Raw genomic sequence first — 14802 nt, 5'->3', positions numbered from 1 at the left:
GAGACCCCCTGGCACAGAACACACAACAGTCAGAGGGCCTGGCTCTGGGCAGTTGGCTCATCCCTAAAAGCAGGGGGGTGGGCGTGGGGTCCTGAAACCAGTTACCTGGTGATACCAAGGGATGACTTATACCCTTGCCCCAAGACAACTGACATGCCAGGAGACAATGATTCCTGTCCAGTCCTGAACAAGGGATATGCTTCAGGAACTCTTAGTCAAGGAGTTATTAGTCCTATTTCAATAGATTATATCTACTATAATATGTAATTATCATAATTGCTATTGGTCAGAAAAACATTTATTTTATAGTAGTCTGTAATTCAGGAGTTTCACCAATTGATTTTGGATTCTTCTCAGTTGTGACTCTTCAGAATGAATATCCTATTATCATTATGTCTAAATCTAAACGTCAAGAAGTTTTAAAAAAAAAAAGCTTGTTCAAAAGGCTGGCGGATTTCAAGGCAACAGTATTAATAGAAAACAATGGCCCGTAAAGTGTCTAGGACTCAGTCATATCCTTCTAAACCATTCCTAGGGCTGTAGCTATGGTCTACAGTTCGAGTAATCATTTAAACTGTACTGCCAGCACCAGGAACAATAGTTCTCAACCCTATCAGACACAAACCACCTTTTAAAACAGTTTAATCCTGAACTGCAATTGCCAGACAATATAACTTACCTCCCACACACTAAAAGCCCTTTCTGAAATAGCTAGGGAAATAAAAGGGAAGCACTTGTGTAAAAGAATGTCATGTTATCGTGCATATCTCTATCAAAAGCATCAGGCAGGAGATCGTGGAAAGAGTCATTGAAGAATTCTGATGCTTGCGCCAAATACAGCAAGTGTTCCTGGAGTCAAGAGGTACGAACTGGGTGTGTTAAACTGAAGATGGACACCAGGAGCAGTCCTGCCCTTGGGAACAAATGACTCCCAAAACAGTGGGTAATTTTTGGTGACATGATCGCCAAAGAAAGAAACGACCACTTTTCATTACCTTCCCAGCAACTGATTACCATGAAAATTGGTGTGTATTAAAGCCATACAAAAAAAATGATGGATTTTTACGTTTACCGCTTGTACTTTGGGATGTTTGCTTTCAAGGTTTTATGAAGAGGGCCTGTCGCTGCCCAGCAGTTGGCACAAGTGCAGTTTCAGACCCGTAAGTGCGAGCTGCAGGCCGGACGTCCGTGAGGTAATTGAATGATGAGACCGGAATCTGCGACCTGCGCATGCGCACCTAGGGGGCGCTGTGCTGGGGGTGGGAGCATGGGGAACCGCTTCCATCTACTTCCGGCCCATCTGCAGGAGCGCGAGGCTAGACCAGCGCTGGATTTCCCCAAATCATCGCAGGTATTTTGCACTCTGCTTCTTGGGGGGCAGGGGTGGGTTTCTTGGTGTTCATTTGGAGGTACGCTGCTCACTCCACAGGGAGTGGCTGCGTTTGCAAGACTGCACATCGATACTTCAGATAAGAGTTTTCGCCCGGTTCATCGCCCACTTCCATGTTCTCTTCTTGCAGGGTCCCCATTTGTACGATAATGCAACAAGCTGTAGAGCAAGGTTTGGATCTTGCGGAGTATGTCATTGCGACTGCCCAGCAGAGACCGCCGAAAAGGAAATACTCGTCGAGCGGAGAGACGTCTCTCCAGGAAAAACTGTATGACATTTATGTTGAAGAATGTGAAGAAGAGCCTGAGGTTACGGAGGTATTAAGAAGCAACGTGAACCTGTTAGAGAAGCTTCTTAGGAGAGAGTCGTTGCCCTGTTTGGTGATCAACCTGTACCCAGGAAAGCAGGGCTATTCCCTGATGCTCGAGGGGGAAAATGGATCATTTTCAGAGAGCATTCGGTTGCCTTATGAAGAACGGGAATTTCTCGAATATTTGGATGCTGAAGAATTACCTCCTGTTTTGTTGAATTTCCTGGAAAAGTCTGCGGTTAACGTTTTTCATCAGGGGTGTGTCATAGCAGAGATACGGGACTACAGGCAGTCCAGTGCCGGGGAACCTCCACGTTACCAAAGCAGGCATATTCTCTTACGTCCCACCATGCAGACTTTAGTCTGCGATGTAGAGGCCATAGCCAGTGATCACCAGAACTGGACCCAGGAGGATAAACTTTTGCTTGAGAGCCAACTGATCTTAGCTACAGCGGAACCACTGTGTCTAGACCCTTCTGTATCAGTAGCCTGCACTGAAAACAGACTGCTCTATAACAAACAAAAGCTGAACACTCTTGCCATGAAAAGGAGCCTCAAGAGGTTTTCGGCGCCTGCTCTGAATCAGCAACAGGAGCTATCCCATTGTCCACCTCCTCCTGAGCCAAGAATCATGACTTCTTGCAAAAAAATAAGAGAAAGTAAAACAAATGAACTGTATGACCTCAAAATTTCTAAAGCAGGCAATTGTGCAGATACGTGGATACAGAGACCCTGTAACTTGGCTGTCCCTGCTCAAGTGGATGTGCAGAAATATGCTACAGGGAAGAAGCCTGTCAGATATGAGGAGCCACAACCAACCCAGGAGGTACTAGGTGATTCTGCAGTTGGATGTGAGGCTGCCTACCAATCCCAGGCAACAAGGTTAACCGTCAGGCAGCCAACTGATAATTCACTTGCCCCTGGAAATGGGTCTGAGAACGAAGCCACAAGGGAGAGAGAGCCGTGTCTACCCCAGCCCTCCACAGATGACCAGTTCAAGAGTTTCCTGCCCAGGCCACAGACTGATGCTGCGAGAGTGGTCAGTCGATCCGAGCAACTGGTCCAGAAGAGCACCCAGCGTCCAGTGCAGCTGTCACCCAGCTCCAGTGGCTCAGCCCATCTCAGGCAGCCTTCTCCAGGGACACAGTCAGCACAGCCTAGGGCCGCGTCCACCCAGTCCTCAGTGCCAGACTGGGGAGCCAGACCTCCATCCCCACTCAAGAGACGTCCCTGGAGCCTAGAGAAGAGCTCCTGCAGTGACAGCTTTACCTCACAGCAGGCGGGCAGCTCTCAGGCCCATCCATCTGCTGGCCCTGCTCCTCAGCCACCCAGTCTTTCCCAGAGATCGTCTGTGCAGCTGAACAGAGATATCTTGCTTCCTGTGGCCGCCCCATCCACCATAGTCGTGTTAAAAAGAATCCCGGACATCCAGGTCACGACCATCTCCCCTGGCCTGAAGGAGATCAGACTAGTGGGCCCCTTTTGCTGTAGCCAGGCCTCAGGGAGAGGGTGTGCCCCTAGGGCCCCCGCTCCTGTGGAGATCCAGCCGGGCCAGCGGCCCGCAGCTCAGCCATTGAACCTGCAGCCCGCAGCACCACCGGGGCTTCCTCCACCTGCTTCTGTTCCTTCTCCTACTCCCAGAACGGTGCAGGTGTTTTTGAAGAAAGCTTCTGGTCTGAAGCACTATACTGTGGTGCAGCTCCCCCAGGGGTTGCTGGTCTGGAACAACCAGCATGGGGTCCTGCAGCCGTACTTCTACCAGGTACTTACCCAGCAGCTCTTGCCACAGCCCTGCCCTGTGAGTCATCGGCAGCCAGCGGAACAGCCTTCAGGTACACAGGGTCCAGGTGCACAGGTTCCAGGGGCACAGGCCTCAGGGCCACAGATCCCAGGGGCACAACCCCCACGGGCACAGGCCTCAGGGCCACAGATCTCAGGGGCACAACCCCCACGGGCACAGGCCTCAGGGTCACAGATCCCAGGGGCACAACCCCCATGGGCACAGGCCTCAGGGTCACAGATCCCAGGGGCACAACCCCCACGGGCACAGGCCTCAGGGCCACAGATCCCAGGGGCACAACCCCCACGGGCACAGGCCTCAGGGCCACAGATCTCAGGGGCACAACCCCTACGGGCACAGGCCTCAGGGCCACAGATCCCAGGGGCACAACCCCCACGGGCACAGGCCTCAGGGCCACAGATCTCAGGGGCACAACCCCCACGGGCACAGGCCTCAGGGCCACAGATCCCAGGGGCACAACCCCCACGGGCACAGGCCTCAGGGCCACAGATCTCAGGGGCACAACCCCCACGGGCACAGGCCTCAGGGTCACAGATCCCAGGGGCACAACCCCCATGGGCACAGGCCTCAGGGTCACAGATCCCAGGGGCACAACCCCCACGGGCACAGGCCTCAGGGCCACAGATCCCAGGGGCACAACCCCCACGGGCACAGGCCTCAGGGCCACAGATCTCAGGGGCACAACCCCTACGGGCACAGGCCTCAGGGCCACAGATCCCAGGGGCACAACCCCCACGGGCACAGGCCTCAGGGCCACAGATCCCAGGGGCACAACCCCCACGGGCACAGGCCTCAGGGCCACAGATCTCAGGGGCACAACCCCCACGGGCACAGGCCTCAGGGCCACAGATCCCAGGGGCACAACCCCCACGGGCACAGGCCTCAGGGCCACAGATCTCAGGGGCACAACCCCCACGGGCACAGGCCTCAGGGTCACAGATCCCAGGGGCACAACCCCCACGGGCACAGGCCTCAGGGCCACAGATCTCAGGGGCACAACCCCCACGGGCACAGGCCTCAGGGACACAGATCCCAGGGGCACAACCCCCACGGGCACAGGCCTCAGGGCCACAGATCTCAGGGGCACAACCCCTACGGGCACAGGCCTCAGGGCCACAGATCCCAGGGGCACAACCCCCACGGGCACAGGCCTCAGGGCCACAGATCTCAGGGGCACAACCCCCACGGGCACAGGCCTCAGGGCCACAGATCCCAGGGGCACAACCCCCACGGGCACAGGCCTCAGGGCCACAGATCCCAGGGGCACAGACCCCACGGGCACAGGCCTCAGGGTCACAGATCCCAGGGGCACAACCCCCACGGGCACAGGCCTCAGGGCCACAGATCCCAGGGGCACAACCCCCACGGGCACAGGCCTCAGGGACACAGATCCCAGGGGCACAACCCCCACGGGCACAGGCCTCAGGGACACAGATCCCAGGGGCACAGACCCCACGGGCACAGGCCTCAGGGACACAGATCCCAGGGGCACAACCCCCACGGGCACAGGCCTCAGGGACACAGATCCCAGGGGCACAGACCCCACGGGCACAGGCCTCAGGGACACAGATCCCAGGGGCACAACCCCCACGGGCACAGGCCTCAGGGACACAGATCCCAGGGGCACAACCCCCACGGGCACAGGCCTCAGGGCCACAGATCCCAGGGGCACAACCCCCACGGGCACAGGCCTCAGGGACACGGATCCCAGGGGCACAACCCCCACGAGCACAGGCCTCAGGGCCACGGATCCCAGGGGCACAACCCCCACGGGCACAGGCCTCAGGGCCACGGATCCCAGGGGCACAACCCCCACGGGCACAGGCCTCAGGGCCACGGATCCCAGGGGCACAACCCCCACGGGCACAGGCCTCAGGGCCACGGATCCCAGGGGCACAACCCCCACGGGCACAGGCCTCAGGGACACAGATCCCAGGGGCACAACCCCCATGGGCACAGGCCTCAGGGACACAGATCCCAGGGGCACAACCCCCATGGGCACAGGCCTCAGGGACACAGATCTCAGGGCTACAACCCCCACGGGCACAGGCCTCAGGGCCACAGATCCCAGGGGCACAGACCCCAAGGGCACAGGCCTCAGGGCCACAGATCCCAGGGGCACAGACCCCACAGGTACAGGCCTCAGGGCCACAGCCTCCAGGGGCACAACCCCCACAGGCACAGGCCTCAGGGCCACAGGGTCTGTGTTTACAGCTTCTAGGGGCACAGGGCATTGCCCAGCCCAATGTCACTGTCCACACCCAGCCAACAATGGTCATTCACCTCGGACAGCAGCAGGACTTCCTGCAGCCCCGGGTGCCTGGGTTGTCTCCACCAGGCTCCAGCCAGAGCCAGTCTACACCGAGGATCTTGCATCACAGGATCCAGACCTTGGCGGCCCCGCACCAACCGATTTACTGGAGGGTGGTGCGGTGCCCAGAGGCTGCAGCCCCCACAGTCCCCACCGCGCTGCCCCCTCAGGACCCCAATCCAGGCAGCCAGACCGCAGGGACCCCAGAGGGAGACCCCCCAGCCACCCCCAAGCCCTGAGGCCTGCCTGGTTTTCTCTCTTAAAAAAAAAAAAAATCCAAGAGCAGCCACCAAATGAATCCTGAGTGCCAACCTCATTTGGGTTTTTTTTTAAATGTGTCACTATTTTACATTCTTGGATGTGCAGACCTTCTACAGAGGCACAATTTTTACATACAAGCCCCGAAGGTCTTTAATAAACTGGGATTATTTCACTTAAGCCATGGCTTTGGTGGTGGCTGTGGACAGTTATTTTTTTTTTGTGATGTTCTCAAGTGTATCCAGACCCAAACTAGGGTCAGTTTAAACTCCTGAAGCCTTGTTATTTCTCTCAGGCAGTAAAACTGTAATACCAAGAAAGTAAAAATTAGTATTAACAAGATGACTTTTAAATTTTTAGATGAGTTACTAACACATGAACTGTGGGATCTTCACCATTTTACGTGTCCATATCATTGGTGTTTGGTAGACTTACCTTGTCGTACAACACATCTCTAGGATAAACTCCTCGGGTTCCGTCTCCCCCCGCCCCCGCCCCCGCCCTCTACTTTCTGGGTCTCTGAGTCTGGCTGTGGTAGATTCTTCCTAGAAGTGGGGCCCTGCAGTTGTCATCTTCGTTGAGGGGCTAATTTCACTGAGCATCCTGACCTCGAGGTCCATCCCTGTTAGCATGCCACAGGAAGGTTGTGGCTTTTTACAAAAGGTTTCACTGTACGTAATCTACAGTGAAGTGGCCTATGAAATATTAGAAACATCCTTCAGAAGAGAATGCACTTCCATATTAATTTAAGTTTTTGCACAGTGTACGAAATGTAATTTTTACACATTTTGGGTGAGAAAAAGCTAAACATACCAAAAATTGATCTTATCACTTTAGAGACCCTGGACCCCTGCAGGTGTGCAGCAGGGGGTGGGGCACTTGCTTGCATGGTTGTCCCCAGCCCAGGTGCTCCAGGCTGCAGCTTTGAAAAGGCACTTCTGGGATGTGGTTGTCTCTCTATAAAATCATTTACATTTTTGAGATCCCTGGGTTGTTTGCAGAAGGTAAATAGCTAAATGTTTGGAAATGAGTCAATTTGTTTGTTTTTTAGGTGTTTTCAACCTTGTTACATTCAAGGTGACGTCCCCCTGCCCCCTTCCCTTCTGTCTCTTGCTGAGTGATCACCCATGGATCAGCCGCCCCTGCTTCCTCTTCTCTGTTTTTTTCCCTTCTTTCTTATTTCAATGGGGCTCAAAAGATCCCTGAACTGTTCTGTTTACTTCATCCCTTTCTTCCCCCGCTTTTTTTATTGTGGTAAGTTTACGTAAGAATCGCCTATTTTAAAGTGTACAATTCAGTGGCATTTACTCCATTTACAATGTTATGCACCCACAGCCTCTATTTCCAAAACATTTTCATCTCCCAAGGCAAATCTCTGCACCCATTCAGCACTCTCTTCCCAGCTTCCTCTCCCCCAGCCCAGGAAACCACCCATTTACATTATTTCTCTATGGACTTCCCCATTCTCCATTTTTCCTAAGAACGGAATCAGAGACTATCTGACCTTTGCTGTCTGGCCCCTTTCACTTGGCATGATGTTTTCGAGGTTCATCCATGTTGGCACAGGTCTCAGTACTTCCTTCCTTTTTAGGGTTGAATTCCCTTTCCTTGTGTGTGAACACCAGATTTTGTTTATCCACTATGTGTTGATGTATATTTGAGTTGTTCCCACCTTTTGCCATTGTGAATAGTGTGGCTCTGAACATTTGTGTACAAGTATCTGAATGCCTCTTATATTTTGTTCTTATAACTTTGAAGGAGAACTTGCTTATAAAATTATTTTTTCTAAGTATACATATATGCCTTTTGCCGTAACCAAGTAAAGGGAAGTTTGGTCTGGCAGTTTCAAAAGAGATGAGCGAAGAGACAGATAACAGGCGGGTCTTACTCGATCGACCCAGCTGTACTAATGCGCTACAGATCCTGTTAAGGACAGATTTGATCAGCTTGAGGTCAACAATGCAGAGAGGCCAGTGGAGTGACCCTGAGTCCATTGGAGCTTCATGCAGCCCACCCTGGACATCTTCGGGAATGGTGCCTGCGCTTTTAAGGAGTGAAGCAGTGCAATGGCCAATTGCAAAGAAGAGTTTATGCTCAGCTTGTGAGCCAACCAGACACCAGAACTCAGAATTTGTGTACCTCCTCTGTTTTGTCCTCACTGATCTTTTCAAGTGCAGATGGTGACACCAGCTGAAGTCCTGCTCCCTTCCCAGACAAGCAAATAAATGCAGCTTTGTTTCAGATTACTGTTTGGTGGTCTTTGTTTATTTCCTTCTAATGGTCCTCACCAAGGTTGGTAATTCAAAGCAACTGCCACACTGATGAAGACCGTACTCCTGGAAATAAAATCCCAGAGGATGTCTTCATTCAAACAGCTGTGTAGAGAGGACTTCCCATGTACCTTGTACTGTGTGAGGCCCAGGTGGGATGGGGAGAATGCAGATACCAAAGAAAAATACCTCTTTAGAATGTAGGTCTCATCCAAAAGTCATGTAATTTTATGCATCAGCAATTTAAGCTAGATTCCCTGTATGATAAAGTCTCAATAGAATAATGAATGTTACATATCTAAAGATGAGTACACGACAGAGAAAATGGGAAACAGCAGAAGATTCAAGGTTTTAGTGACTTACCCCCCTGCCACAAGTTGGATGTTAGGCCACAAACCAAAGAAATGATGGAAATAGGACTCCAGAGAGAAAATATTGCCCAGCTGATGAAGTCTGGGTACGTGTATCTGCACAGAGAATTTGTACTTGTTTATAAGTGATAATTTTGAAAATCTATCATTCAATTCTAGATTGCTGTTTTGAGAAATCTTGAGGAAAAGAATCCTAAGAAACTTTTGTTTATTACTGTTTCTTTAAAGTAACAGAAGCATATTAGGTTTCTTACTAGACAGCCTATCTGCAATGCCCTCTTCTTACTTTTGCCACCTCTCAGCAGATACCAATATTGGCCTGTTGGCTTTGGTTGTGTTTTGCCTCCTGAAATAGCACCACGAACCCCTGTTCCTTAGAGAAAGCTGTTTATGCTTACTGGCAAAGGAGAGGACAACACTGACAGTCTTTGTTTCAGACAGTTAAATGTCTTTTCCCATAGAATCTAATAAAATAATCCTTCAACTCCAGTACTTCAGTATTTGATCTGCGGGGGAAATGTAAAACTTAGCTGCTTTAGTTGCATTTTGAGAAACACCTAGGCTCTAAAATACAAAATTTTCTCCTCTGTTCTCACTCTTTGCTAGGTGCTATTTTGTTTTTACATGTTTGAATTCACTCAGTCTTTGCAAGGAAGGTAGTTAGATGAGGAAACAAGGCATTGAGCGCTTAAATAATTTTCTCTTGGTCAGCCAGCTATCAAGTATCAGAGCCTAGATTTGGACCCAAGCCTCCTGGGGTCAGAGACCACATCCTTTAACACACTACCCTCTCCACTGCCTCACTGAGGGCAAGACATAGACTTGTCCCCAGTGGGCTCATCATATGATTGGAAAGACCTCAAAACATGTGGATGAAATGACAGATTACCATCTGTCACTTAGCTATATGTTGGTGTTTCTGACCATTTGAAGGAGAAAGATTCAGTACTCAGCTGAACATTGATATATTCTCTTTATATGTTATGCTCATATATTCAAAGACATAATTGAGATCTAGACCAAGCAGGTTTTCTAATACTGCGTCCTGTATTAGAGAGATTCTTCCACTCACTCACAGGCAGGGCTGGAGATCTACAGACCCTCCCCGTGGGTCTGGCTCTCTCACAGAAGGAAATGAGTGGGCAGTGCAAGTCCAAGTTTACTTTGATGAAGAGCTTAATCCCTGGATAAGAGGCCTCTGGCATTTGGTGAAGGTTATAAACCATTTCTCAGAATAACATTTTTATGGGCATAAAGTAAAGTATATGACATTACAAAGGAAGCCCATGGTACTAAAATACAACCCTGAAAGTATATATATAAATAATACGTATATAATAATATATATGTAAATGTATATAAATAATACATAATAAATGCTTCTTTGTTAATGTATTAAATAATAATATTTAGCAGTAGAACTAATAATTATCATAATTTCAAAGAAGTGCTGAGCATGAATGATATTTTGAGGTATCTGCAATACATGAAAACACCTGTGATTTCTAATTTGCTTCAAAGACACAGACATTGTTAATACTACTGTGGTCTGTTATCTGTCTTCATTTGTGGGAAATAATACATTTCACTTAGAGATTAGAGAAAATAAACATAAAGCACTAAGCATTTTCTTTCCTCATTAAGTTCATGGATCTCCTAGAAATGTCCATGGGCCCCAGGTTAAGAATACTTGCTCTAATGGAAGCTCCTTCCCTGGCAAAAGAAGTAGGTAATGAGCATCATCTCCAGCGGTGTGTGCTATATGAACAGGACTGTGCTGTGCTTAGTCGCTCAGTTGTGTCTGACTCTTTGTGACCCCATGGACTGTAGCCCACCAGGTTCCTCTGTCCATGGAATTCTCTAGGCCAGAATACAGGAGTGGGTTGCCATGCCCTCCTCCAGAGGATCTTCCCAACCCAGAGATCAAACCCAGGTCTCCCACATTGCAGGCGGATTCTTTACCATCTTGGCCCCCAGGGAAATCCAAGAATTCTGGTGTGAGTAGCCTATCCCTTTTCCAGGGGATCTTCCTGACCCAGGATTCGAACTGGGGTCTCCTGCATTGCTGGTGGATTCTTTACCAGCTGAGCTACCAGGGAAGGCCCATGAACAGGGCTATCAGGGACCATTTGCTCACACTGTACATAGTGTAGATAACTGAATGGTTATCACAGCAGCTTGGAAATGCATGCATTATCCATTTAATCCTCAAAAAGACCCTATTGATAGTTAGTGTTGTTAACTTCATCCATTTCAAGTGAGGAAACTGAGGTGAATATGATTTGCAATGTAATTTGTCAAAGGTCACACATCTAAGGACAGGTCAGCATTTGAATCAGGTAGTCCGGCTCCAGAACCGACAGTCTTAACCACTAAACTGAACCTGCTTAGTAAGTTTAGAGCACTAGTCTAAGAACACCTGGGGCTAAGTATAACTGCCATTTATAAAGTTATTTCCTTGGAAAAATACTTGTAAAGAAATTGGACGACAACTCCTCCATAGACTAGGGCTTCCTCCATATAGAGGTCAGGAATTACTGAACACCCTCTAGTTGTCAGTTACCCCCTACGTTGAATAAGTATTATCCCAAAGTGACCTTATTCTGGGTTGCCCGGACCACAGATTGGCTGGGGCTGGAGCAGAATGGAGAGCACTCCCACGGAATTCTGCTTCCTAACTGGAGGGCATGTCACTTCTAAAGAGCTCTGTTGAGTACTCGGAGGGGTCTGAGGCTCTCCCCTGCAACCTAACAAGTCGGCTTTAATTTCATGAATGCTGGCAGAAGACAAGAATATTGGGTCAGAGACGAAGGACTTTATTACTCATAGCACAACAGGCAGCGTGAGTTTCACGTGTGTCTTGGTTTCCTCGGCCACCCAAGTCCTGTGGGGACAACACCGAGGTGGGTCCAGGTGAATACTGCACACACAGTGGGTGCGTGTCACGGGGGAAGAACCCCAGTGGAGGAAACAACAATATTTTTAAAGAGGCTGTAAACAAACCTGCCCGATTTTTTGCTCAAGAAAAAGACATTATCTTTATTATGACAGTCCACAAACAAATTTGTCTTTGGCTCCACTAGGGAGATACTATCTCCTTTTCCTAAGGCTGTTCAGTATACAAACTTCCTGGGAAAGTTAGTCCATGATAAAGGCTGTCAGCGTCTCTGCTCATAAGATATCCAGAAACAAGGAAAACATGGAGAAGTGTCCCCCAACAGACTTCAGGTGCTGGCAACTGGAATTCCTAGACAACTCCTTTAAATAGCTAGTGTCCAAGTCCAGATGGCGGCACTCAAGCAGTTCGTGTGTGCCTTCACTGATACGGTTGTTTTCTCATGCTCATTCTATAAAAGGAGAGTAACAGGGTGTTGGTCTCTTTACCAGAACACGGGGATACTATGCACCCAGGAGAGCACGGTGGCACTGGCACACTTCTCAAATGAATGATGGAGGGAAGGGGACCTGTGCCTTCTCTTCTCTTGCTACCTTGCCCTTTCAAGTTTTCCTGTCCCCCAATAAAGCTGACAATTCCACTCATTCCAAGCCCTGATGCATGACACGTGATACCCAAACGGTCTCAGAACAGCAGATAAAGAAAAATAACAGACAACTAATACTTCCCAGCAGCCAGAAGGAGGAACATAAAACAGGACAGGCATCCAGCAAAACAGTATTGCTAGAGGCGGACAGATAGCAACTTAAAAAAATCGTAAACATTCTGGAAATGGATGCTATGGCTTTAAACTTCAAAATACATTAGCTGAATTAAGGGAGAGGACAGCTACTGTGGTGGCCAGAGTTAGTAACCTGGGTGAAAGGGAAGAAATACTCAAGGGATAATGTCTCAAAAATTTAAAAAAGAAGAAACTTAGAGAAAAAAAAGAGACTTGGAGGATAGATCAAGGAGATACAGCAAGCAAAAATAGGAGATCAGGAAGGAGGGAAAGGAACTGATGGAGGTGAAGCATGATTAAGCAAGTAAAAAATGCAATTTTCCTTAAACAAAACAAAGACCCACGTTTACACACTGAAAAAAATGCACCGAGTTCCCAGGTTCCCTTAGAAGCACAGTAGACAATCTACCCATTATAGTAGATTAATTACTGTTCAGCAAGTATTGACTTCCTGCCCTTTAACATGGAGCAAATTCTACTTTCCCAACTCATCAGCTTGAGTTTTACCGTGTGACCCACTTTGGCAGACGGACTCTTAATGGATATGATACAAGAAAAAACTTGACGTGCACCTGCACAGTGGGCTCACCACCCCACGCTTCCGCTTTCTGCCCTGAGAAGTGCATGCTTTGGAAGGGAGGCTCCTGATCCGAGGAGGTGGACAAATACATCAAGCAGACCTGGACCCAACTTGGGTCCAATTTTATAATAATCTAGAACTAAACTTTCAGAAAACCCTAGACGTTGGATGTGGTGAGCATGGAGGTAGAGTGGAGGAACAGCATTTGAAATTTCTCGACTAGAGCAGGAAGAGGAAATACTCTAACAATATCATCTTATTGGGGTAAGGAATTCAGGGAAAAATATTCTGCCTTGGTGAGAAAAATAGTTGAGGTGCCTTATTTTCAAATAATAGTAACAAAATAAGTAATTGATTAAGAATACCAGAGAATAACAAGTTGCCATTAAAAGAATGGAAAAGTACAATGGAATGCCATTAACAATGGCAAAAAAAATAGAATGGATAGCAACTTAATAAAACCAGAAAAAAAAGGAAAAAGAAAAAAGAAGGACCATCAAAGTCAAATGGTATAGCATAAATACAACACAGAAGGAATAAAACCATGTATACCAGTCATTCAGTAAATGCAAACGGACTTGATTCTATCGAAAGATCAAAAATGTCAAAATGAGTTTTAAAAAATGAAACCAAACCCAGCTATACAGTAAGTTATAAAAAAGAAGAGGAGGAAGAAGAGACAGCAAGGCCAATGCCATAAAAAAACAGAAACGGCAATATTATGATCAGGAAAGGGGGGATTGAAGATAAAAGAACCTTCGAGAGACTGAAGAGGTATATCATGGAATAACAGAAGGCACAAGTGTCAAAAACTTTTATGTTCCAAGCAACTCAGCAGCTAAATACAGAAGCAAGCAAGCCTAGGACTGAGCTTCGAAAGATGCCAACATTTACAGCTTGGGAAAAGAATAACAGCTGGGGACTTGCCTGGCGGTCCAGTGGTTAGGACTCTGCACTTCACTGGGTTTGGTCCCTGGTTGGGGAATTAATATCCCACATGCTGTGCAGTATGGCCAAAAATAAGTAAAAATAAAAAGAATAAACTGGAATGGGAGGCTGAGGAGTGATCAAGAAAGTAGAGGAAGAGCAGGAAGGTGGGCGGATGGTAATTTCTGGAAGCCTCAACCTACATACATGTAAAGGCAACCCCAGCCACAGCAGTCAGACAACTTCAGGGTTAGAAAAGTCAGAACCTGGGGGACAACACGCCCTTCCCTGCAGGCAGGCTGAGGGAGCTGTGGGTCTTTTCTCACAGCCCTTCATTCTTCCGCATCTGCTATTTGTAGCAGATTGTAATTGAGATGCACAGTGCAGAATTAGGTTCTTTTATCTAAATGGGAGTTTTGTAGGCTTGGAGTGTTGTTAAGAAAGGAGCAGCTGCCTGATGTATGGGTGACATTGTGGAACACACCAGTAGTGGAAATAGAAAGAGGGTGCCCATTATCTCCCATTAAAGATCGATTTAACTTCCTGAGACTTAAAAAGTGAGTCCATGTTAAGACAATGTACTGCTTCTGACCCACTAAAAATCCCCCTTTCTCTTCTATTGACTAATCAGGAGCCTATATTTATTGTCAAGTTTTAGCAATGGGTTTAGGAAATTGTTTCTAATATCTATAGGAAATACAACAATATTGTATTGTTATATTTAATATTAATACAATATTGGCAAATACAAGTTAGATTCCATTGCTGTGCCATAAGATGCGCAGAGCTTTCATTTTTCAGTGATGGGAATTTGTGGCAACTGGTAAATTTTCAAAACACTTTCATTGTGCACATTGAGTGCCCCCCTCCACACACACACACACACACACACACAGCCTCTCTTTTT

General features: G+C 48.2%; 1 protein-coding gene across 1 annotated transcript; it reads left to right on the top strand.

Annotated features, from left to right (window-relative positions):
- Positions 1-1442: 1442 nt before the first annotated feature.
- LOC102399634 (transcription factor SPT20 homolog) lies at positions 1443-3663 on the top strand (the record flags this gene model as incomplete). The annotated part of the gene is made up of 1 exon (XM_044937264.2): positions 1443-3663. A coding segment is annotated over exon 1 (2160 nt), but the record flags the coding sequence as incomplete, so codon positions are not given.
- Positions 3664-14802: the final 11139 nt, after the last annotated feature.

This window comes from Bubalus bubalis, chromosome X (genome assembly GCF_019923935.1).
Source record: "Bubalus bubalis isolate 160015118507 breed Murrah chromosome X, NDDB_SH_1, whole genome shotgun sequence".
NCBI classification, from domain to species: domain Eukaryota; kingdom Metazoa; phylum Chordata; class Mammalia; order Artiodactyla; family Bovidae; genus Bubalus; species Bubalus bubalis.
This window is presented reverse-complemented; position numbering and strand designations above follow the sequence as displayed.